The 22,737-nt window shown below is 42.5% G+C and overlaps 1 protein-coding gene across 1 annotated transcript; it reads left to right on the forward strand.

Annotated features, from left to right (window-relative positions):
- Positions 1-3,993: 3,993 nt before the first annotated feature.
- LOC127292176 (DNA-directed RNA polymerase IV subunit 1-like) lies at positions 3,994-20,814 on the forward strand. Its single transcript, XM_051321533.2, has 20 exons — positions 3,994-4,424; positions 4,580-5,116; positions 10,789-10,873; positions 10,949-11,069; positions 11,155-11,279; positions 11,727-11,780; positions 11,854-12,120; positions 13,004-13,162; positions 13,573-13,704; positions 14,849-16,720; positions 16,812-16,981; positions 17,071-17,137; positions 17,267-17,385; positions 17,752-17,897; positions 18,207-18,433; positions 18,552-18,725; positions 18,821-18,958; positions 19,286-19,461; positions 19,556-19,667; positions 20,093-20,814. The coding sequence occupies exons 3-10, from the start codon at positions 10,790-10,792 to the stop codon at positions 16,262-16,264; spliced, it is 2,358 nt and encodes a 785-aa protein (XP_051177493.2). The 5' UTR covers positions 3,994-4,424; positions 4,580-5,116; position 10,789; the 3' UTR covers positions 16,265-16,720; positions 16,812-16,981; positions 17,071-17,137; positions 17,267-17,385; positions 17,752-17,897; positions 18,207-18,433; positions 18,552-18,725; positions 18,821-18,958; positions 19,286-19,461; positions 19,556-19,667; positions 20,093-20,814.
- Positions 20,815-22,737: the final 1,923 nt, after the last annotated feature.

The following is a 22,737-nucleotide window of genomic DNA, read 5'->3' on the forward strand; positions in this document are numbered from 1 at the left end:
ATGTTGACAATATCCATGAGATATACATGTTACAAGTTGAAAGCAACCGCTGAAACTTAATCTTCCTTTGTGTTGTTTCAATGCTTTTACTTTGAATTATTGCTTTATGAGTTAACTCTTATGCAAGATTTATTGATGCTTGTCTTGAAGTGCTATTCATGAAAAGTCTTTGCTATATGATTCACTTGTTTACTCATGTCATATACATTGTTTTGATCGCTGCATTCATTACATATGCTTTACAAATAGTATGATCAAGGTTATGATGGCATGTCACTCCAGAAATTATCTGTGTTATCGTTTTACCTGCTCGGGACGAGCAGAACTAAGCTTGGGGATGCTGATACGTCTCCGATGTATCGATAATTTCTTATGTTCCATGCCACATTATTGATGTTATCTACATGTTTTATGCACACTTTATGTCATATTCGTGCATTTTCTGGAACTAACCTATTAACAAGATGCCGAAGTGCCGATTCTTTGTTTTTGCTGTTTTTGGTTTCAGAAATCCTAGTAACGAAATATTCTCGGAATTGGACGAAATCAACGCCCGGGGTCCTATTTTGCCACGAAGCTTCCAGAAGTCCGAAGAGGAGACGAAGTGGGGCCACGAGGTGCCCAGACCCTAGGGCGGCGCGGCCCCCCCCTTGGCCGCGCGGCCCTGTGGTGTGGGGCCCTCGTGCCGCCTCCTGACCTGCCCTTCCGCCTACTTCAAGCCTCCGTCGCGAAACCCCCAGTACCGAGAGCCACGATACGGAAAACCTTCCAGAGACGCCGCCGCCGCCGATCCCATCTCGGGGGATCCAGGAGATCGCCTCCGGCACCCTGCCGGAGAGGGGAATCATCTCCCAGAGGACTCTACGCCGCCATGGTCGCCTCCGGAGTGATGTGTGAGTAGTCTACCCCTGGACTATGGGTCCATAGCAGTAGCTAGATGGTTGTCTTCTCCCCATTGTGCTTCATTGTCGGATCTTGTGAGCTGCCTAACATGATCAAGATCATCTATCTGTAATTCTATATGTTGCGTTTGTTGGGATCCGATGAATAGAGAATACTTGTTATGTTGATTATCAATTCATGTCTATGTGTTGTTTATGATCTTGCATGCTCTCCGTTATTAGTAGATGCTCTTGCCAAGTTGATGCTAGTAACTCCAAGAGGGAGTATTTATGCTCGATAGTGGGTTCATGTCTCCGTGAATCTGGAGGGGTGACAAGAACCTCTAAGGTTATGGATGTGCTGTTGCCACTAGGGATAAAACATTGGTGCTATGTTCAAGGATGTAGTCACTAATTACATTACGCGCAATACTTAATGCAATTGTCTGTGTTAGCAACTTAATACTGGAGGGGGTTCGGATGATAACCTGAAGGTGGACTTTTTAGGCATAGATGCATGCTGGATGGCGGTCTATGTACTTTGTCGTAATGCCCAATTAAATCTCACTATACTCATCATAATATGTATGTGCATGGTCATGCCCTCTTTATTTGTCAATTGCCCAACTGTAATTTGTTCACCCAACATGCTGTTTATCTTATGGGAGAGACACCTCTAGTGAACTGTGGACCCCGGTCCAATTCTCTATACTGAAATACAATCTCGCAATACTGTTCTCTTTGTTTCGCAAACAATCATCTTCCACACAATACGGTTAATCCTTTGTTACAGCAAGCCGGTGAGATTGACAACCTCACTGTTTCGTTGGGGCAAAGTACTTTGGTTGTGTTGTGCAGGTTCCACGTTAGCGCCGGAATCCCTGGTGTTGCGCCGCACTACATCCCGCCGCCATCAACCTTCAACGTGCTTCTTGGCTCCTCCTGGTTCGATAAACCTTGGTTTCTTTCTGAGGGAAAACTTGCTGCTGTGCGCATCATACCTTCCTCTTGGGGTTCCCAACGAACGTGTGAGTTACACGCCATCACCCCTACAGTGGTTTTTCTTTAAATAATAAAAACTCAATTCTATGTCCGTGGAAACTTGAACCTGAGTGGCTGGGTTGTACATCCACTTCCCTAACCGAATGAGCTGGGCTCACTTCTTCATGAGGACTCTCCTTATAACAAAATATACCAAACCATAGAAGAATTAGTGGGTTAACATTGTATCCTTCAGCTAGGTGAGTGTAGATAAAAGTAGTGGCCGGCCATACATGCAGACGACGCATCCACAAAGTCTCTAGAGAAGGCAAACTTGGAAGATATTACACAAATCTTTTTGGGAGACAGAATTCCACTAACAACTCAAGACAAATCAAAAAATATAGGGGCTCGTAGAAAGTGATAAACAAAGTATACATGGTCACCTAGCTCTCCGCTGGTGTGCATTTCAAACCCGGCTAACAACTTATCTTCCGAACCAACTACCCAAAATCTTAACATACTTAGCCATAAAACCTTGTACAATTTGATCTAGATTTATTCTTGAAGAGTATTAGCCTCAAGGTTGCCACCCTTGATATCACCATGCACGAACTGTGTCACATCATACAAGCACATATAAGAGACTAATGTACCATGACCCCCCCCCCCCCCCCCCGCAGAGAAGACCATTGAAGGTCGTCATACTTCATTTCTTAGATTTATCACACCTTGCTTCTGGCACCCAACCTACACAAATCTTCTACGTGGATCTTCCTTCGCCACTATCTTCAACAACACAATCATGTTATATGCCTGAACACCGTATATGTATTTCATGTCGTAAGTGGTCTTAAGACTAGTGTGAAACGTGAATGCAGATAATAGGGAATGAGCTAACAATGGGAACACATAATATATGATGGATACTGAAATTTTATTAAACCCCTCCCAACATTCTAAGTTTTGTCCATGGTCTTGCTGTTAGGTGATAGAAAGTGAAGACGAATTTGGAATGACTACTTTGCCACATGAAAGTTCTCATTTTAAATTTACTCACACACAAAAATACATTGTTGAAACTATCAAAGTATTAATTGATTAGAAAAACTATCCCTAATGTATTGACGGAAAGAAAATCTAATGACACAACTTACATCCCAAGGTTAGCCTTCGGACATGATTGATTAAAACTTGCCAAATAAAAGCATTAGACGCTCCACGGTTTTGCGCCATATTTTTTCTCAAATACATATGCAACATGTCCTTTTTCATTCGAAGAGAATGTCAAAGCAACACAAAACTCACAACTCAAAAAAAATCAATACAAAGCAAAACACAGCTAAAGGAAACCTAAGAAGAAGTGCAAAACGACATAAACACAAAATCTATATTAAAAACTATAAACTCTACTAGCATCTATGCCACTACTATGCCAGGGGATCATGGCGATGAGGTGTCTGGCACCCCATGGCAACGTTTCAACTCCTTATCTCTGGCTAGCTTCCAATGATTGACTTCTATGAAGATCCCATGGTTGGTGTTAGGCAATCCTTCGAGGTGCTTTCGAACACACACTCATTTCTTAACCGTGACATGGTGAAAATAATAAAATGGTGCGAGACCTATCTTATACCCGTGCTTGATTCATCAACACAATATGTTATGCTTATGGTTACCATTTACTTTGCACATTTTTCTAACAAGTGCACTTTGTGTTTGCATTTTGTCTCCGTATTCCTACGACCTCGACTCCCTTCGTGAGGGTCATCATCTAAATGTAACCAGTGGGGTTTCTCACATCCATCACATCCAGTTTTGTCTTGAAACTTATGCAAAATTAAGTCACTGCAACTTAGGTTACAGTCTTCGAAACTTAGTACGGAGATACAATATTTTACAAATCATAAATGGTTATATTTAATATGTTTTAGACTTCACACACCAACCTAGACGGGCAGGTAAATCTTTTCATCTGAATTTCAAACATAAGCTAGATAGTTGGTTCAAACAGAAGTAGTGACTGCTATTTTGATGTTGCCTAGCCGTTGTTCACATTTAGTTTCAAAGAAAAAGAACACCTGCAGCCCAGCCCAGCAGCCGGCCCATCTAGGCTTTGTCCTTTCTTCTTCCCTGGAGCAGCTCGCTCTTGAGCGCATCACAGAACCGTCGACGCCATGGCGCTCCAGTCTCTCCTTGTCGTTGGCCCCCTCTCGAAATCCATACGAAAGTTTTCTTTATCTCTCCTTGTCGAGATCTCCACTATCCCCTATTTCCGCATCCTCTCGTGCCCTGTAATGCCAGTATGCCATCGTCGTGCTTGTCTTCCCCAACTCCGGCTGTCCGCCATTGTCGCGTCGATCTCCTCCACCCCCTCGCCCCGGTCCTCCTACACCGGTTTGCCGCCGTATTTCCGTACTCTTGAAGCCGGAGAAGCTCTCCCTGAGCAGTAGCGCGCCTCGAGCCTCCTCGCCCGTCAGTGTGCGTTGGCCACCCCGCCGTCGGCCATGGCGTCGCACACGCGCCTCCTCTTCCCAACCCGAACTCGCTTCCATCATTACGGTAGGCCTCTGGTTCTTCTGCCCCATTCTCCGGTCTCTCTCGCGTTCTCTTGCTCGCCCCCGCCAAGCGCCGCCCGTTGCCGCGGCTAGCTTCCTCCGGCGAGTTTATGCAGCCGATTTTTTTTGGTGCTAATAATGTTTCTTGGGTTTCTGTAGGAATTGCCCTTCCGTTCGGTGGATTTTTGCGAGGAGGGGCCAAGGACTCTCGATTCGATTTGGTAGGAATCGTGTTGGGTATGAACTGGTTCTTGTTTTTGAAACTGTCTCGGAATAACGTCTTTGTGCGGCCTAAATGAAAACTGGGCCGTCATTGGGTCCGAGCTGGGATCGCCGCTGGTCCGAAAATTCCAAAATTTCCCTCCTGCTCTCCCCTGCCGCCTATTCCCAATTCCCAAACCCCAGGATACAAATAGCGCCCGAAGTCCCAAACCTTTCTCTCCTCAGTGCGGCCGCCGCAATACTTCTCCGACCGAGAATTCTGTCCCCGTCCCCAGCTTCCATCCTCCTCTCTCTCCCCTGCGCCTTCTTCTTCCTCTTCGTATCGGGTTGGTCGCAAGATTGATAACGCATTTCTTTCTTCTCCTTAACTTGCTGAGCCGGTGGCATAGGGGCACGGCTAGGCGCCGCCACCCTCCAACTGCTGTCGGATCGGACTAAACTCGACTCATCGTAGCGTCCCTTCTTCCTTTGCAGGTGAGGAATCATCTTTTATCCACGTGAATCCTCTTTTGAACCAAACGATTTGTGTTGCCGAATTATTCTGTATATATTCGTTTGCCTCAAGGATTTCAAATGATTGTGTTAGACAACTGTTGGTGTGTCTGTTGGGTTGTCTTCTTGTTCTCTGTTGTGGCCCATTTGGCCCAGCCCAGTCCTGACCTATATAAGGTGCTTCTATCTCTGTAACCCTAGGAAGAGAGAGTTCCTCCCTGCAGCCTCCTACCTCAGGTTAGGCCCTCACCTCTGTCCGCATGGTATCAGAGCAAGGGGCAGTGAGGGCAACGACGGGAAGGACTGCCGATCTGGAAGCCTAGTCTGCTGTGGCTGCTAGGAGGAAGAGGAAGAGGAAGGGAGCAAAGCTGCTGCGGCGGCAAGGAGGAAGGCGGTGACAAGTAAGGAGACGAAGAGGCATCCTGGGTAAGTCCTTTGGTGATTACGAGAGGTTAGTTTGGTGTCAAGCATGGGGGACAACAGGATTTGGCCAAGGCTCGGAGAAGCTGGCGAGAACTTATCACTACCAAAGGAGATGGAGGAGGATCTCGCTGGAGGAGCAATCGTTCCCCATACCATCATCGGTCGAAACTTGAGCTGCCGGCGAATGAAATCAAGTTGGAAGGAGTGGCCAACTATCTCCGGTGGTCAAGGAGGGCGCCGTTGATTTTGAACTCGAAAGAAATTTGGATGAACGTGTGAGTGGTGAAGGCTGCAGAACCAGCAGACAAGACCAGTCCGGAATGGAAACAGTGGAATGCCATAAACTCTCCGATTGTGGCATGGTTGCTTAACTCTTTGGTTCCTAACATTGCCGCTCAGAGAGGCACTCACAAAAGCTTCGGAGGTATGGGACACCCTATCAAATCTTTATTACGGAAAGGGGAACATTATGTTGATTGCTGAGATTGAGGATAAAGTGCATGACTTGCAACAAGGAAACAAAGCTTGTGATGGCATATGTGGCTGAGTTGCGGCATCTTTGGGGAGATTTAGATCATGTTGATCCTCTGGAACTTGCCCATGGGGAATGTGTGAGTCTTCCGCAAGGCTGGATTGAACGTCGGCGAGTCATGAAGTTCTTGAAGGGTCTTAATCAAGATTTTGAGGGGAGAAGGGCTGCTTTCTTGCATCAAACCACTACCCCTTCTCTCAAAGAAGCCATTGCGGCTATGTCCAGAGAGGAAGTGCGTCGAATATGACAAAGGGAAGCGATTCTGTCCCTCATCCAACCTTCTACACTAACGAGAGACAAGAGATGAGAGACTGCTATACTTGTGGGCGAAGGGACACTTGAAGCATCGGTGTACCTCCTTTGCTACATCCGGTAGGGGGAGAGGAGGATACACACATGGCGAGAGGAAGCTACGAGAGGAAGAGGTGATGGCGAGAGGTAGTGGACAGCCATATGGACGGCACCATGGAAGAGGTGGTGGACGGCACTATGGCGAGAGGTAGTGGACAGCCATATGGATATCGGTATGGCGGGGGTGGAGGACAATGACACGCTATATCACCCAAGGCACATATGGCGGCGGCTTCGAGTCAACTACCGGTACCTCTCGGGGACAATCAAAGGAAGAAGGACAAAATGAAGCAACCTTTGGGAACTTTGCTCACTATGTCTACAAAGATGAAGGTAATATTGATAGAGTTTCTATAGCCACTCATAATGCTAATTCAGATTGGATTCTTGATTATGGAGCATCAAAACATGTTACTGGAAATATTAGTGAGTTTGACTCTTATACTCGGTATCCTTCCACACATAGAGGCACTATCCAAACAGTGATGGCACGGCACAATCTATAAAAGGGGAGGGGTCGGTGCAATGTACACCCAACATAAAATTGTCATCGATTCTACATGTTCTGCTTTTCCGGTAAATCTGCTATCTCTAAGTGCCTTGATTGATCAGCGAGGACTACCGTATAATAGTTGATAGATATATGTGTTTAATTCAGAAAGGGAGAGCAAAGAAGAAGATTGGGACTGCAACCAGGCATAGAGGTCTTTGGCACATAGATCGTGACAAGATGGGGCATGATGCTAGTTACGTGCTTGCTGCGATTGTTGTAGGAAAGGAGAGTATGGCACTAGTTCATCATTGTCGAATGGGTCACATGGCGTTTGATAAAATGTTTCGAGTTTTTCCTGATGTAATGAATTGAGTGGACAAAACCAAATTATGTTGTGATGCTGCGAATATGCTAAGCATACGAGAACCTCTTATGTTAGTAGAGGGATTAGAAGTGTATCCCCATTTGTGTTAGTGCACTCGATGTATGGACGTGTCTGTTGTGTCGATAAGTGGCATGAAGTACTTTGTGACTTTTATTGGTTGCTATTCGAGAATGACTTGGATCTATCTTATGCGTCACAAAGATGAAGTGTTCAATTGTTTCCGAGTTTTTGTGCCTATGTGAAAAACCAATTCAATGTTCAGTGCAAGTGATCGGAACTGATAATGGTACCGAATATATCAACAAACCTTTTCTTTGCTTTCTTATCTTCGCAAGGTATACCGCACCGAGACTTCATGTCCCGACACTCCTCCCGAGAATGGAGTTGCTTGAGCGGAAGAATAGGCACATTCTTGAAGTGGCTCGATCTCTTATGTTTACCATGAATGTTCCAAAATTCTTATGGAGTGAGGCGATTATGACTGCTACATATTTGATCAACAGAATGCCTTCAAAGATTCTAGGTATGCGGTCTCCTTGCCAACTCCTTCTAAATAACAATGACTTTGTTGTACCACCCAAACTCTTTGTTGTACATGTTTTGTAAGGGATCACGGGCCATACGTTGGCAAGCTAGATCATCGGGCTATCAAATGTATCTTTATTGGCTATTCCTCCAGACAGAAGGGTTACAAGTGTTGGAGTCCCACCGACAGGAGGACATTTGTAAGCATGGATGTTACGTTTCGCAGTCGAGAACCATTTTATGACGGTGAGAGTGATCTTAGTGGCTTGTTCCGTGGGCTTGACCATCTTGGTGATGCTCAAGAGGGGGAGCAACAGCAAGGTGCTGATCAAGAGCAGCAAGATGGTGACCAACAACAACATCAACAATTTCCTATTGTTGCGGAGATTCCTCCAATTCCTGGTACACCTATACCACCTAGACCTGTACCACCACAAAGATGGGCTGCAGAATCCACTTGTGTACTCTAGAAGACAAGTACAAAGGGAACAAGTAGATGCACCGGAGGAGCAACAAGACCAGGGGCGGGGAGCAACCCATTGGACCGAGAAAATCAAGGAAGTACAAGTGTAGATTCTGCAGAGGAGAATCAATCTCAGGCGAGTCCAATAATAGCCTAGACTTGCCAATTGCAATAAGGAAAGGGATAAGAAATGTTGGGCCCCCAAAGCGATCGAGTTATGATGACTATGACATAGGAAATTATATTTCCTACGAGGCATTGTCACCCACTTTTCGGGCTTTTGTTGCTTCCGCAAAGCTCGTATCTGTTCCTAAGGATTGGAAGGCAGCCGAGGTTGGACCCGAGATGGTGCAATGCTATGATGGAAGAGTTAGAGGCCTTGAAGAAAAATAAAACATGGGAGTTAACAGATCTCCCTAAAGGAAAGAATACGATGAGGGTCGTAAGTGGATCTATTCTGTAAAACAAAATGCGAAGGAAAAGTGGAGAGATATAAGGCAAGACTTGTGGCAAGAGGATATAGTCGGACTTATGGCATTGACTATGATGAGACATTTGCACCGATGGCAAAAATGAGCACTGTCAATTTTGATCTCTTGTGCGACAAATTTCGGATGGCCCTTGCATCAACTTGATGTCAAAAATGCATTTACTGCATGGTGATCTTCAAGAGGAGGTGTATATGGAGATGCCACCAGGATTTGTCGGACCGAAACTAAAGGGAAGGTATGTAGGCGAAGAAATCTCTATATGGTCTCAAACAATCTCCACGGGCCTGGTTTGACGAGGTTCGGACAAGTGGTGTGTGGCATGGGTTATGGTCAATGCAATGGAGACCATACCTTATTTCTGAGACATTCGGAGCGTAAAATCACTATCCTTCTTTGTGTATGTTGATGATATTATCATCACGGGAGATGATGTTGTGGAAATCGCAAAGCTGAAAGGATGCTTGAGTCAGCCTTTGAGGTGAAAGATTTGGGAAAACTTAGATACTTCCTTGGAATAGAAGTTGCAAGATCGTCAAAAGGGATATCACTATCTCAAAGAAAGTATACATTGGATCTCTTAGATGATATGGGCATCTTTGGGGTGCCGAGTGGCTTCAACACCTATTGACCAGTAACACTAAAATCACAACAGAGTCCTGGAGAACCCATAAACAAGGAGAAATACCAAAGACTTGTTGGGAGACTAATATACTTATGCCACACGAGACCAGATATATCATTTGCAGTAAGTGTAGTGAGTCGCTATATGCATGATCCGAGGGATGGACACCTGGAAGCAGCTCAAAGAATCTTGAGATACTTGAAGGGCACTCCGGGAAAAGGAGTGTTGTTTAAAAGTAATGGACACCTAAATGTAGATGGATATTGTGATGCGGATTGGGCTAGCTGCTTAGATGATCGAAGATCCACCTCAGGGTATTGTGTTTTTGTTGGAGGAAATTTGGTGTCGTGGAGAAGTAAGAAACAATCTGTTGTCTCGAAATCAACAGCCGAAGCTGAGTACAGAGCTATGTCACAGGGCCTGGGTGAAATGTTGTGGGTACGAAACCTTCTAAGAGAGCTGAAAATTTTAAGGCAAGGAAGCTTGAAAGTGTGGTGTGATAATATGTCTGCCATAAACATAGCAAATAACCACATCCGGCATGAAGCGAACTAAACATGTGGAGATAGACAGATTCTTTATTAAAGAAAAGATTGATGCAGGGATTATCTCATTGGCTTATGTGAGATCAGGACAACAAGTGGCAGACTGTTTAACAAAGGGACTGGGCTCAAAGGAGTGTAATCTTGCCTGTGCCAAGATGGGGATGATTGACATTTATCACCCATCTTGAGGGGGAGTGTTAGACAACTGTTGGTGTGTCTGTTGGGTTGTCTTCTTGTTCTCTGTTGTGGCCCATTTGGCCCAGCCCAGTCCTGACCTATATAAGGTGCTTCTATCTCTGTAACCCTAGGAAGAGAGAGTTCCTCCCTGCAGCCTCCTACCTCAGGTTAGGCCCTCACCTCTGTCCACAGATTGTTTTTCCTCCAAAAGATTGTTCTCCAAATTTGCTTCAAAGAATCCTCTTCTTCAAGGATTACTCTGTATTCGTGAGGGCTTCAAGGATTTTGAATGATTTGTTTTTCCTCCAAACGATTGTTCTCCAAATTTGCTTCAAGGAATCCTCTTCTTCAAGGATTACTCTGTATTCGTTTGGCTTCAAGGGATTTCAAATGATTGTTTTTTTTTCCTTCAAACGATTGTTGTCCAAATTTTCCTGCATACGATATGTTTTTTCCTATGTGCAGTTCGGCTTACAGTAGCAAAACATGTTAGTTGCCATATTCAGTTCATATCTTCATAGAATTGCATCTAGGAATTTTGCTTGTTCCATCAAGTTATTTCTTTTTCTATTAACGATTTAGATCTCGTTTCTTGTCATCATCTACTTCTTTCATCATGGCAATTGTTTTCTATCTTCCTTGTGCAGGATGGATGAGCTAAATGATCAAATGGACCAGCCTACAGCCGTGCTGAAGGCCATACAATTTGATCTCATGACCAGTGCAGATATGGTAAGCTTTTACTTTGCCCTGACAGATTTTACGCGCGAAAAGGGAAAAGTACGTAAAACTTGCATGCATTTCCAGGAAATATCAAGTAGCGCGACCGTCATAAAAGGATCTGATGTGACTAGTGCCAAGTTGGGATTGCCAGCTAAGGCAACACAGTGTGAGACTTGTGGATCGGAAAGCTCACGTGATTGCGATGGTGAGTAATATTAACTATTTAGCATCGAATGATGCATTCTATGTTCCTCTTTAATCCAAATTAAACTGGTTTGTCAAATTGCTAGGTCATTCTGGTGTTATTAAGCTGCCGGCAACTGTGTTCAGCCCGTATTTTATCAAGGAAGTTGTTCAGTTACTGAATCAGATATGTCCTGGCTGTTACGCTCCAAGGAAAAACAGAGATTCAAAGGTTTGCAAAATACATATTAACCTAATTTATCCTGATTAAGCAATTTATTCTCTTCTGTGAAAAAAATCGATATATGTCATAGTTGAAGGGCCATAGAACCTTCACACTATCAGGTGCTCAGTCAAAAGTTTTGCTTATTGATCGCTGAATTAACGTTTATCAGTACTACTGTCATTACTAACCCTAAATTTCTTTAACATGCCTAAGACATCTTCAACAAACTTTTGGATTGTGGAAACAGAACATAACTTCATTCAGTTTTCTGACATTTTATTTGTTTGAACATTTGGAAATTGTGAGACAAGATATTAACATTTCAAAAGCCCATCAGAAGATATGTAAGGTTTCACAGAAAATAATACAGACACTATGCATATGGAAGCATTTCCCTTTTTGGTATATCAGATTGGTGCATATTTATTTCCCTAACATGTTGGTTTTTTGAAGTTGTTGAAGAACTCAGATGGGGGAACAAGTCAGTCAACTTGCAAGTATTGCTCAGTAAGTGCATGCTCATATTATTTGGCCCTTACTTCTGACCTATTGCATTAACCTTGGTCTTTTTTCTGAGCAGAAGGATGGTGCTAAACTTTACCCGAGTGTAATCTTTAAGGCGCTGAAAAGTCCAAGAGTAACGCTGTCCAGGAAAAAAATTAAACGTGACCCTACTGTTATAGACACAATTTCGATTACCGCAGAAGTTGCCTACAGAGTGACAAATATGTTGACGAATGAAGGTCCACATCAAGCTCTTCCCAAGGATTATTGGGGTTTTATACCTCATGACCATGACCAGCTCCCTCAACCAAATGTGACCAAGATATTATTATCTCCTCATCAAGTAAGTGTTAGCTATCAATTTGTCAGTCTGTTCTGCATTGGCTTTCAGAGTAAATTTGATAGTGCTGCAAAATTGTCCCCTGTTTCCTTCCTTTTTTGAGAATACATTCTATTTTACTGGATGAAAATTCGTAGAGTGTCCTTGCCATATTTATCTCAAGTGCCAGTATCAGAAACTGAGGGTGCAATGTGTATGGAATCAAAAGATAATTTAAAGAGAATTTACGGTTTCATGTACTTTTTCAAGTATTTACAATGTACAGAAAGCACAACAAATATCCCTCGCAAAAAGAAAACACAACTAAAATCATGAGATCCAGAAATACGATGTCTTATTATTCCTGTCAGGCATAATAGTTTTGCCTGATCATTAAAGCAGTACGCTTTTATGGAGATTAAAGCAGTACACTTGATTTTTTGTTTTTGCGGGAGAAAACACTACGCTTAATTAACTATGATGCATCACCAACTACTTCATAAAATTAGACCCAGGGTGCCCTAATATGGTGAAAGATTCGCCCAACCACTTTTAATCATGATTATCTTCTAGTCTGTTCAGTTTAGGGTGGGTGGATTGCAGTATTGTTAAGTGAAAAGGGAAAACAAGGCCCAATAGTATTTTCTTAAAGATTATTTGAGAAGCTGGTATGCATATTTTTGTCAGCCATTGAACCGGTATGCTGAGAACCGAGCAGTGGCCAGCTGGTTAGAGCACACGCCTATGAGCTCACCCACCCGCGTTTGAGGCGCAGCCTCTGCAGGGTTCCTCATTTCTTTCTAACACGTATATTTAAGGGAGGGAACTTCCCCCTTTAACCACGTTTGTATTTTTCTCAAAATTATTTCTTATGATTAAGTCCTAGTTTCCTTGATCATATTTGCAGGTATGTCACATGCTGAAACAACTTGATCCTGAGCTTATTAATAACAACTTTCCTTCAAGTCATCATCTCCTGTTCCTGTCAAGTTTGCGGGTGACTCCTAACTGTCATCGTGTGGCCGAGATGTCCTACAGGTTCTCAGATGGCTCTCGCTTAGCTTATGTAAGTGCTATCTATTTTGGGTGAAGTTTTCTCCCAAGATATTTTCGTACCATCCCTTCAATGATTTCTAACCACTTCTCCATTGAATACTTCGTTAAATGCAACCTTACCATTTTTATGGTGCAAGTTCTGAAATCTGACAATCAGTCAATAACTAGTCAATTACTCAATGCAAGAACATGGGTTACTTCGGTACATCTTGTTAAAAGCTTTTTCATGATTCTTTCTAATATAATAGTCTTATACAATCCTGTTGCCAAATGGATGCCGTATTTTCTCTGGCTTCCTTGTATGTGTGTTGAGCATGCATGTTTTATTGTTGTGTGATGAATATACATTGCACATAGCTGTATAGTTTTTCTCTCAGATTTATGATCTTATATGTTTGTTCATTCCATGTTTGGATTTAGGATGACCTGACAAAAGCTTATAAGAGGACTGTTGATGTCGGTAGGAAAGTTGATGACTTCCATCAGTATCCAAAGATCAGTTTCCTTTCACTTGTCACAAGCCAAGTTATGGAGTGCCTGAAATCATCTAAGGCAAGAAATCTAATGCTCTTGTTTTTATTGCGATATCCATGTTGCATAGTTATATCCAATTAACATATCGCATAAGGCTTTATTTGTGAAGTTTTCACGACTTTGTTTCTACCAAAACATAATAAGCATTCTAAATGCTGTCAAATCGTATAATTCTTTCTTCTAATATTTCCAAGAACACAGGAGTAATGTTTCTATTTTTTAATTTGTATTAATTTTGTTCATTTTCTGAAAAACACAAACTACCGCATTCATAATTTGGTCAGCGTGTGAACAACCGTGAGAAAACATAAGAAACAGTTAATGGGCCAAGCCCAAAAGCGCAGGGGAGGTACGTCGTCCCACAAAAGGATGCTAAGAGCACCAAATAGGAGCTCTTGTAAACTCTTTTAGTACCACCTTGCTCGTGGTAGAAGTGTCTCTGTTGAGCATTGTCTATAAAAGTAAAGGCTGGAGGCCCGAGTCGAATGGAAGAAAAGTGTGACATGCTCCTGTTCTAAGAGCAGGCACATACGTTGGCAATTTAAAGAGTTAAATAATTACGATACCTATTAGCTCGTAGAGCCTTCGGCGAATACAGCTTGGGCCAAGGTTCAAGGTCGCTAGTCGAGCTTGAGCCAAACTATAGGCTGAGGTGCTGGTAGAACCATCGTAAGACTTCTTAATATGATTGGATAAGGAATGTTTGTTTTGAAGAAGTCCTCGTTATTTTGTTCCCACACATGCATATGTAGTTATGCACATTATTTTATTCTTTGGTTTCCGTTTATGTCCATCCTTTTTCATTTACATGGTTTCCATCTTTGTGATATATAAATTTTTCCGGCACATTATATTATTGTAGTGGAGAATAGTGTAGGCACTAGTTACTGAATATCTTGTTCGACTTTCCACCTTGATATGCAGCGCTCTATAATACTCCCTCCGTTCCTAAATATAACGCATTTTGGGATATATTTACGTCCTTTCTAGTCGCTGCTTAGATTTGATCCAGTCAATGTTGGAGGATGAGCATCAATTTTTTTTTTGGAACAAGAAAGATGAGTATTCAAGTTACACTTTAGAAGGGACTAGATAGTTTGACATGTCAATTGCATTTACCGCTTATGTTTTATGCTTTTTAACATATTTCTGTCTTTTGCAGTTACACTCTAAAAAGACAGATAATGAATCATCAATAGCCATGTATGGAATGAAATGGATGAAGGATGCCGTTCTCAGCAAACGGTCAGATAATGCATTTCGCACTACTATGGTTGGTGATCCCAAGATTAGATTACATGAAATTGGCATCTCCGTAGATTTAGCTTCGAACTTGGTTGTTGCTGAACATGTTAATTCTTACAATGTCGAGAGCTTAAATTTGAAGTGCAGCCTTCACCTTCGTGCCAAGAAAATACTACTCACTCGGCGCAATGAAGAGCTAATTCATGTTAAGAGAACAAATCAGCTACAAATTGGTGACATTGTATACAGGCCATTACAGGATGGCGACATTATTCTTATCAATAGGCCACCCTCAGTACATCAACACTCTGTTATTGCACTCTCTGCAAAGTTATTACCAGTTCAGTCAGTTGTTTCAATCAACCCACTCTGCTGTGCCCCTTTAATGGGTGATTTTGATGGCGATTGTTTACATGGATATGTCCCACAGTCTATACGATCAAGAGTTGAGCTTGGAGAGCTAGTAAGCTTAAGCCACCAACTGTTGAATGTGCAAGACGGACGAAGTGTGGTGTCCTTAACACATGATTCTTTAGCTGCTGCACATTTGTTAACAAGCTCAGATATTTTATTCAATAAGACTGAGTTTCAGCAACTTCAAATGTTATGTCATTCACTCTCGCTGACACCAATGCCGTCAATAGTTAAATCGATGAACTCTCAAGCTTCACTGTGGACTGGCAAGCAGTTGTTCGGCATGCTGGTTCCTTCTGGTATGAATTTTAGTATTGATCCCAAGTTACAGATCATAGACGGTGAAGTACTTTCCTGCTCTTCCGAAGCTTTTTGGCTGCAGAGTAACACATCTGGCCTTTTCTCTGCCATGTTTAAACAGTATGGGGCTGAGGCTCTTCAGTTCCTGTCATCTGCTCAGGATATACTATGTGAATTCTTAACCATGAGGGGCTTAAGTGTCTCTCTTTCAGATTTTTATCTGTTCTCGGATCATTACTCAAGGAGAAAACTTGCTGATGAAGTTAATCTAGCATTGGATGAGGCTGAAGAGGCTTTTCTTGTCGAACAACTATTGCTAAGCCCAAATTCCATACCAAATCTGAAGTGTTATGATGACTGTGCTGATCTATCAAATTTTCATAAACAATCTGATTTCAGTCAGAACAATGTACCGATGATCAAATCTTCAATCATTGCATTTAAGAGTGTGTTCAGTGATCTTCTTAAGATGGTTCAGCAACACACGAGTAAAGAGAATTCGTTGATAGCGATGATGAATGCAGGAAGTAAGGGTAGCATGCTGAAGTTTGTGCAACAAACTGCATGTGTCGGTCTTCAACTTCCTGCAAGAAAATTTCCGTTTAGAATTCCTTCATAAATCTCATGTGCTAGATGGAGTAAACTTAAATCATTGGATAGTGACAATGCCGAGGGAACAGGTGAATGCTTGGGAGGCCGAAACTCATATGCTGTGATCAGAAATTCTTTTATAGATGGTTTAAGTCCATTGGAGTGTCTTCTGCATTCAATTGTTGGCAGGGCAAGTTGCTTCAGTGAGAATGCAGATGTTCCCGGGACATTAACGAGAAACCTAATGTATCACTTGAGAGATACATATGTTGCTTATGACGGAACTGTTAGGAGTTCTTATGGGCAGCAAATAACCCAGTTCACTTATGATACTGTTGAAGACATGTACACTGATGGCAGTCTGGAAGGTGAAATTGGTGCCCCTGTTGGTTCTTGGGCTGCTGGCTCCATTTCGGAAGCTGCATATGGAGCTTTGGATCACCCAGTGAACATCTTAGAGGACTCTCCTCTCATAAGTTTGCAGGTTACATTCTTTTATTCTCTTCTTTGATGGCCCATGATTATTGTGCGGTCTCTTTTCTTTCTTTCTTATACTATTTTAACTTTACTGTCAGGATGTATTAAAGTGCCAGAAGGGTGCCAATTCTCTGGATCATTTCGGTTTTCTGTTCCTGTCAAAGAATCTAAAAAGGTATAGATATGGTCCGGAGTATGGATCGCTAGAAGTTAAGGATCATCTTGAACCAGTGAAGTTTTCTGATTTTGTTGACACCGTCATGATTCTGTGAGTACATTTGGATCATCTTTTTTTTTCTCAGCACTTGACCTGTAATGGTTTTTATTTTATTTTTAAATATCACATTTGTTTTGCAGATATAACGTACGAGGTATACAGACAAGGAAAGAGAGCACATGGATTACTCATTTTCATATAAGCCAGGTATTGTTCTTTTGAAGTTTTTTTTTTGCAAATATTGTTCTTTTGAAGTTAAATGATCACATTTTCTGTTTCGTAAGGGACATTAAGTTGGCGTCTTTCTATTCACTTAAACTTGTACCTTTGCTGCAGGAAATAATGAAGAGGAAAAAAATGGGATTAAGATCTCTTATAGATGAGCTGACAGAACAATACATGAGAGACCGAGACCAGTCAACCATTGTGTTCCCGGATGTATATATTTCGAAGGGGTAAGTTCTGAAGCTGTTTGTGTTACAATAAAAAATATTTGTGTTTTCCAAGAAAAATAAATATCATTTTTACAATTATAAATAATTAAAATCACTGAGATTGGTGTTGCGTTGTATTTATGTCCAATTATTGTGTAGCCTTGTCCAAGTGATATTTAGACATCAATTTGTCGACAAACATATCCTGCATATTAGATGTAAGGTGGCTTTTAGGCTGTAAAATGATTGAACTTATTTAGTACTTGGCACTTCTTCTATTAGAATTATATATGCTTTATGTTGCTATGCGAGTACCTATTTTACCTTTTCTTTTTGTGGTTACATCAACATATTATTTTACACGTGTTACTTTTACCCTCCCTGCAGCAAAGGTTCTGCTGGGAATGATGAGTGTGTTAACGAGCAGACTTGTTGCATTACTGTGATAACAGAGGACGATTCCAACTCAATATCTCAGTTGGACACTATCAAGAAAAGGGTGATCCCAAAGCTCCTGTCCATGCTAGTTAAAGGTAATTATGTTTTGATAGATTTTTCCATATAAGTTCTCAATATCTGTGCTAAGGATCTCTTACTATTTTGCTAAAAAAAATCTTACTACGATCTGAGTTCTAAATGTATAATTTCCTTTTCCTGTGTTACATGGTACAAGGTAAAGTTTTTCAGGTGTAACTTGTATGATTGGGTCTTCTCACATTTTGGGCATTGCGAGGACCCTTTGCGTGACTTTTATATTTCTAGTATAACATACTTTTGTCTTCAGTACAAAATACGCAGCTAATATTTGATATGTACTGCTTGTCTTGTTTTTTCCTTTGCAGGATTTTTGGAATTTAAGGATGTTGAGATCCAGTGTCAGCAAGACAATGAACTTGTTGTGAAAGTTGGTATGTCTGAGCATTGCAAGAGTGGGGAGTTCTGGGCTAATCTACAAAATGCTTGCGTTGCAATATTTGAGTTGATTGATTGGGAGCGGAGCCGACCAGGGAGCGTATATGATATTTCCTTCTCATACGGCGTAGACTCGGCGTGGAATTTTTTTGTTGAAGTATATATATTTACTTTTGTTTGTTTTTTTCCATCTTTTCCTTGAACATCTGGGCCAAAAAAATTATTGCCTAATAATTTCCTCTATAGCATTTGATTTTCCCTTATTCCCTGTACAGTCTTTAAGATCAACAACTGATGATATTGGAAGGAATATTCGTCGGAAGCACTTGCTGGTTGTGGCAGATAGTCTATCTGTAAGTGGGCAGTTCCATGGGCTAAGCAGTCAAGGTTTAAAGCAACAGCGGACTCGATTATCAATCTCATCTCCATTTTCTGAAGCTTGTTTCTCTGTGAGTAATATATGCTATTATGAGTGATTGATTACTAGAAGATTTCCTTTTTATAGAAAGGTGAAAATTTTCTTATCTGATGTTATTTTCTGCAGAGACCTGCACAAAGTTTTGTAAGTGCTGCAAAGCAATCTTCAGTGGACAATCTCTGTGGTACTGTAGATGCAATGGCCTGGGGCAAAGAGCCTTTTGCCGGAACGTCGGGTCCTTTCGAGATTATGTATTCTGGAAAGGTATGTTGCTGAATTCAGGCACAGCATCCTTTTAGAGGCATTGATTGTGCTTCCGAAAATGTTAAACTGCTAAAGCAAATTGGGGCCTTCATATGTAATCACCCTATACTAGGTTGCTACAAACCAGTTCAGTTTAGTATTTGAGAGCTTAGTATGTACCAAATATATTTCACCCATGGCCAGGCTAATGAATAGTGTATATCTGTGATGTCTGGATTGTTGTAACTAATGAATCAATCTTGGCGAAGTGATAATCTGATAAAACTACACCATCATGCTTACTATTCAGATATTTACTTGGATGCTAACATTTAAATTCTCATGCAGGTGCATGAACCCATAGCGAGTGTGAATGTCTATGAGTTTCTACAGAACCCTGAAGTACGGGATGCTAACTCAAATGGTGGCACCATATCTGAGCAACATGATTTTGTTAGTGCTAGGGTTGGTTTATGGGACAACATTATTGATATGCGCACCTGCTTGCAGAACATGCTACAAAAGTAAGGCCCCCATTGCTATCGATGGATTGTATTGTGCATATTAGTTTTATCTTGCAAACCTTCCTATATGATATAATGTTTTACTTGCATGAAGGTACAAACTGAATGAATATTTCACGGAGCTAGATAAATCAGACGTGATTGAGGCCCTGAGATTTCATCCAAGAGGGCATGAAAAGATTGGTGCTGGAATAAGAGATATAAAGGTATGTAAATGACAGAAATGTATTTTTCGTTTTGTCATAGCTTCATCACTCTACAGTTCTACTGATCTGAATTTAGTTGACTATTAATCACAGAATGTATTAATATGATTCCGCTTGTGTCTCCGGAAAGTAGGATTGGTTCTTTTACATCATTGTGTTCATCTGTTTTTCATTGACTCATGTGTGCTAATCTTTTTTGAGTTTAACATGCAAATGCGCCAATGAGCTCTCCTTTTAAATGTGAAAAAAGTTTATTTCAATCTTAGCTTAGCTACCATTGCCAGCTTTCGCCCCAACCTTGCATGAACAATAATTCCCGAGTATGTATCCCTAGTTTAGTACCATTCTGCAGTGCATTATGGCTACTCTTGAGTGTCAGAATATTTTGACAGTATGATCAAAACATGTTCTGCTCTTGGTTGCAGATCGGACACCATCCTAGTCACCCAGGCACAAGGTGCTTCATTCTGATACGGGACGATGATAGCACCGAAGACTTCTCTTACAGGAAATGTGTCCAGGGGGCTGCGGATTCTATCTCGCCTCAGCTCGGAAGTTACGCAGAGAAGATACTGCGTTATAGAGCAGTCTGATCACAGTAGTCGGCAGCAGCTCTCTTGCCGTTTTGTTCTAGTTTTGAACCTATGATCAGGCGACAAGGAGAGAGCTTTTAGTGTTCTGTTTGTCGACAAACAGCTGTCAGAACAGAAGCGGAGGATGTTAGCTATCTCAAAGAACAATGAACTGGCTAAGAATGCCATGCTTCTTCGCTGCCATTTTGTGATAGGAAAAGACAGACATGTTGTCGTCCCATTTTTGTTCCCCTCTTGTTGTTGTACAACTTTTTTACCCCCCCCCCCCCCCCCCCCCCTAGCATTAGCATTTGGAGAGTTTTTTTTTTGCAGCAAGAGTTACAAAGGAAGGAGGTTACATCAGTGAAACTCTTGTAATACATCAGTAAGACGCATGGATACTTTTAGCCAAAAACTTTGTGGGCTTAAGTTGATCCGAGCGTCGTACATTAGTTATGCTCATGCGCTCAGAATAAAAGTTAAAAATGGATACCCCTACTTCGCAGGGATTCATTAAATTAGCGCATGTTGCTTGAGTTTGTTAACTGGGAGTACCTAATTGCATGGTTCGAGTATCCTAGACGTGTATAAGTGGTGAGGTTCTTTGATCTAGCTGAAAATTCATTTCTCAGTTAATTGTTGCCGTGGGTGATTGAGCAGCATACACATTGCGCATGATCAAATTTAGTAGTACTACATGTTTTTCCTGAATGCATGCTATTTTACGAAATTGCACTTTTTAAAACAAAAGGCCACTGGCCCGGCCATATATATAGCCCGGCCATATATATAGCCCCAGATCACCGATTCACCGATACAACATACCCCACCACGTCTGGTACCTCAAGGCATACAATCAACAACACAGGTTCGAAACACCGCACAACATAATACTACCAGAACAAAACAAGGTCCCTCCGCCTCTACCAGAATTTTGGTCAACACCAATCCCTCCGCTGAATTCTTCCACCACCGTGGTGTCAGGCAGGGGGATCCCCTATCCCAATGCTCTTTGTTCTGGTTATGCAGGTATTTCACTACTTGGTCGACCTTTCTGCTCGTTTGGGATTGCTTGCAGCTCTGCCGGGCAGCCGGGGTGCTTGCCGCACATCTCTTTATGCTGATGATACCGTGATCTTCTTCAAGCCCACCCTCAGTGACTGTGATACCATCAAGCAATTGATACAGATGTTTGGGGAAGCCACTGGTCTACATACTAATATCCTCAAGAGTGCAGCTACTCCGATCAGATGTTCTGAGATGGATAGGCAGCTAATTGCTGATCAGTTGCTTTGCCCTGTCCTTGACTTTCCTATCACCTACCTTGGGGTGCCTCTGTCCATTTACAAGCTGCGGGCCCAGGACCTTCAACCCATCATCGACACCCTCCACCGCAAGCTCTCTGGATGGCATGCCAACCTCCTCTCTAAGGGAGATCGCCTTGTGTTGGTCAAGTCTGTGCTATCTGCAGTCCCCATCCACACTATGTTAGCTACTAATATCCCCAAACCTGTTAGTGAGGCTATCGTCAAATGCCAACGGAAGTTCTTCTGGTCTGCTGGTCGCAATGATGGCGGTGGGGGCTGTGCCATCGCCTGGAAAGATGTTTGTCGTCCTGTTGAGATGGGAGGCCTTGGCGTTCTAGACATCAAACGCCTGAGTTGGGCACTGCGTGCCAGATGGCCCTGGCTCCGCCGTGTTGACCCTGCGAAACCATGGGCCATGTTCCCTATCCGCTCCAATGGTCATGTTGAGGCTCTTGTTCATTTGGCCACCTCGATCAAGCTAGGCAATGGCACCAAGGTGCTTTTCTGGTGCAGCGGCAGATGGATCGCCGGACAGAGTATTTCCCAACTTGCTCCAGCTGTCCTTGCTGCTGTTCGCCCCAACGCTGTCAGCTCCAGATCTGTTGCTGAGGGTCTTACCAACAACTCTTGGATCAGGGACATCTCTGGAACTCTCTCCGTTGAAGGGGTCCTGCAGTTTCTGCTTTTGGTTGATCTCTCTGAAGCTCAAGTGCTGTCACCTGCCACGGAGGATGAGTTCATCTGGAATCTCTCGAGCTCCGGTCTATACTCTAGCAAGTCTGCGTATAATGCCCTTTTTGCCGGAAGAACTTTATCTCCGCACCATTTGGCCATTTGGGATTGTTGGGCTCCCCTCAAGTGCAAAGTGTTTGCTTGGCTTGCTGCGGCTGATCGCTGCTGGACCGGTGAGCGCAGGCTGCGACATGGCCTGTCTACTTCTGACACCTGTGCTGTTTGTGATCAAGAATCTGAGTCAATTAGTCATCTCCTGCTGCAATGCCCTTTTGCCAAGCAAGTCTGGTTCCATTCCCTGTCTAAACTTGGCTTGCAGGCCTGTTTGCCAGGCCCTAATGAGACTTTCTCGTCTTGGTTTGAGACGGCTGCCACTCGTGTTGCCCCCAGCCTGCTCAAGGCTGCAAGGTCCATCATCATCCTCACCCTGTGGAGAATTTGGAAATCCAGGAATGATGT

The sequence above is a fragment of the Lolium perenne genome, chromosome 1, assembly GCF_019359855.2.
Source record: "Lolium perenne isolate Kyuss_39 chromosome 1, Kyuss_2.0, whole genome shotgun sequence".
Classification (NCBI taxonomy): domain Eukaryota; kingdom Viridiplantae; phylum Streptophyta; class Magnoliopsida; order Poales; family Poaceae; genus Lolium; species Lolium perenne.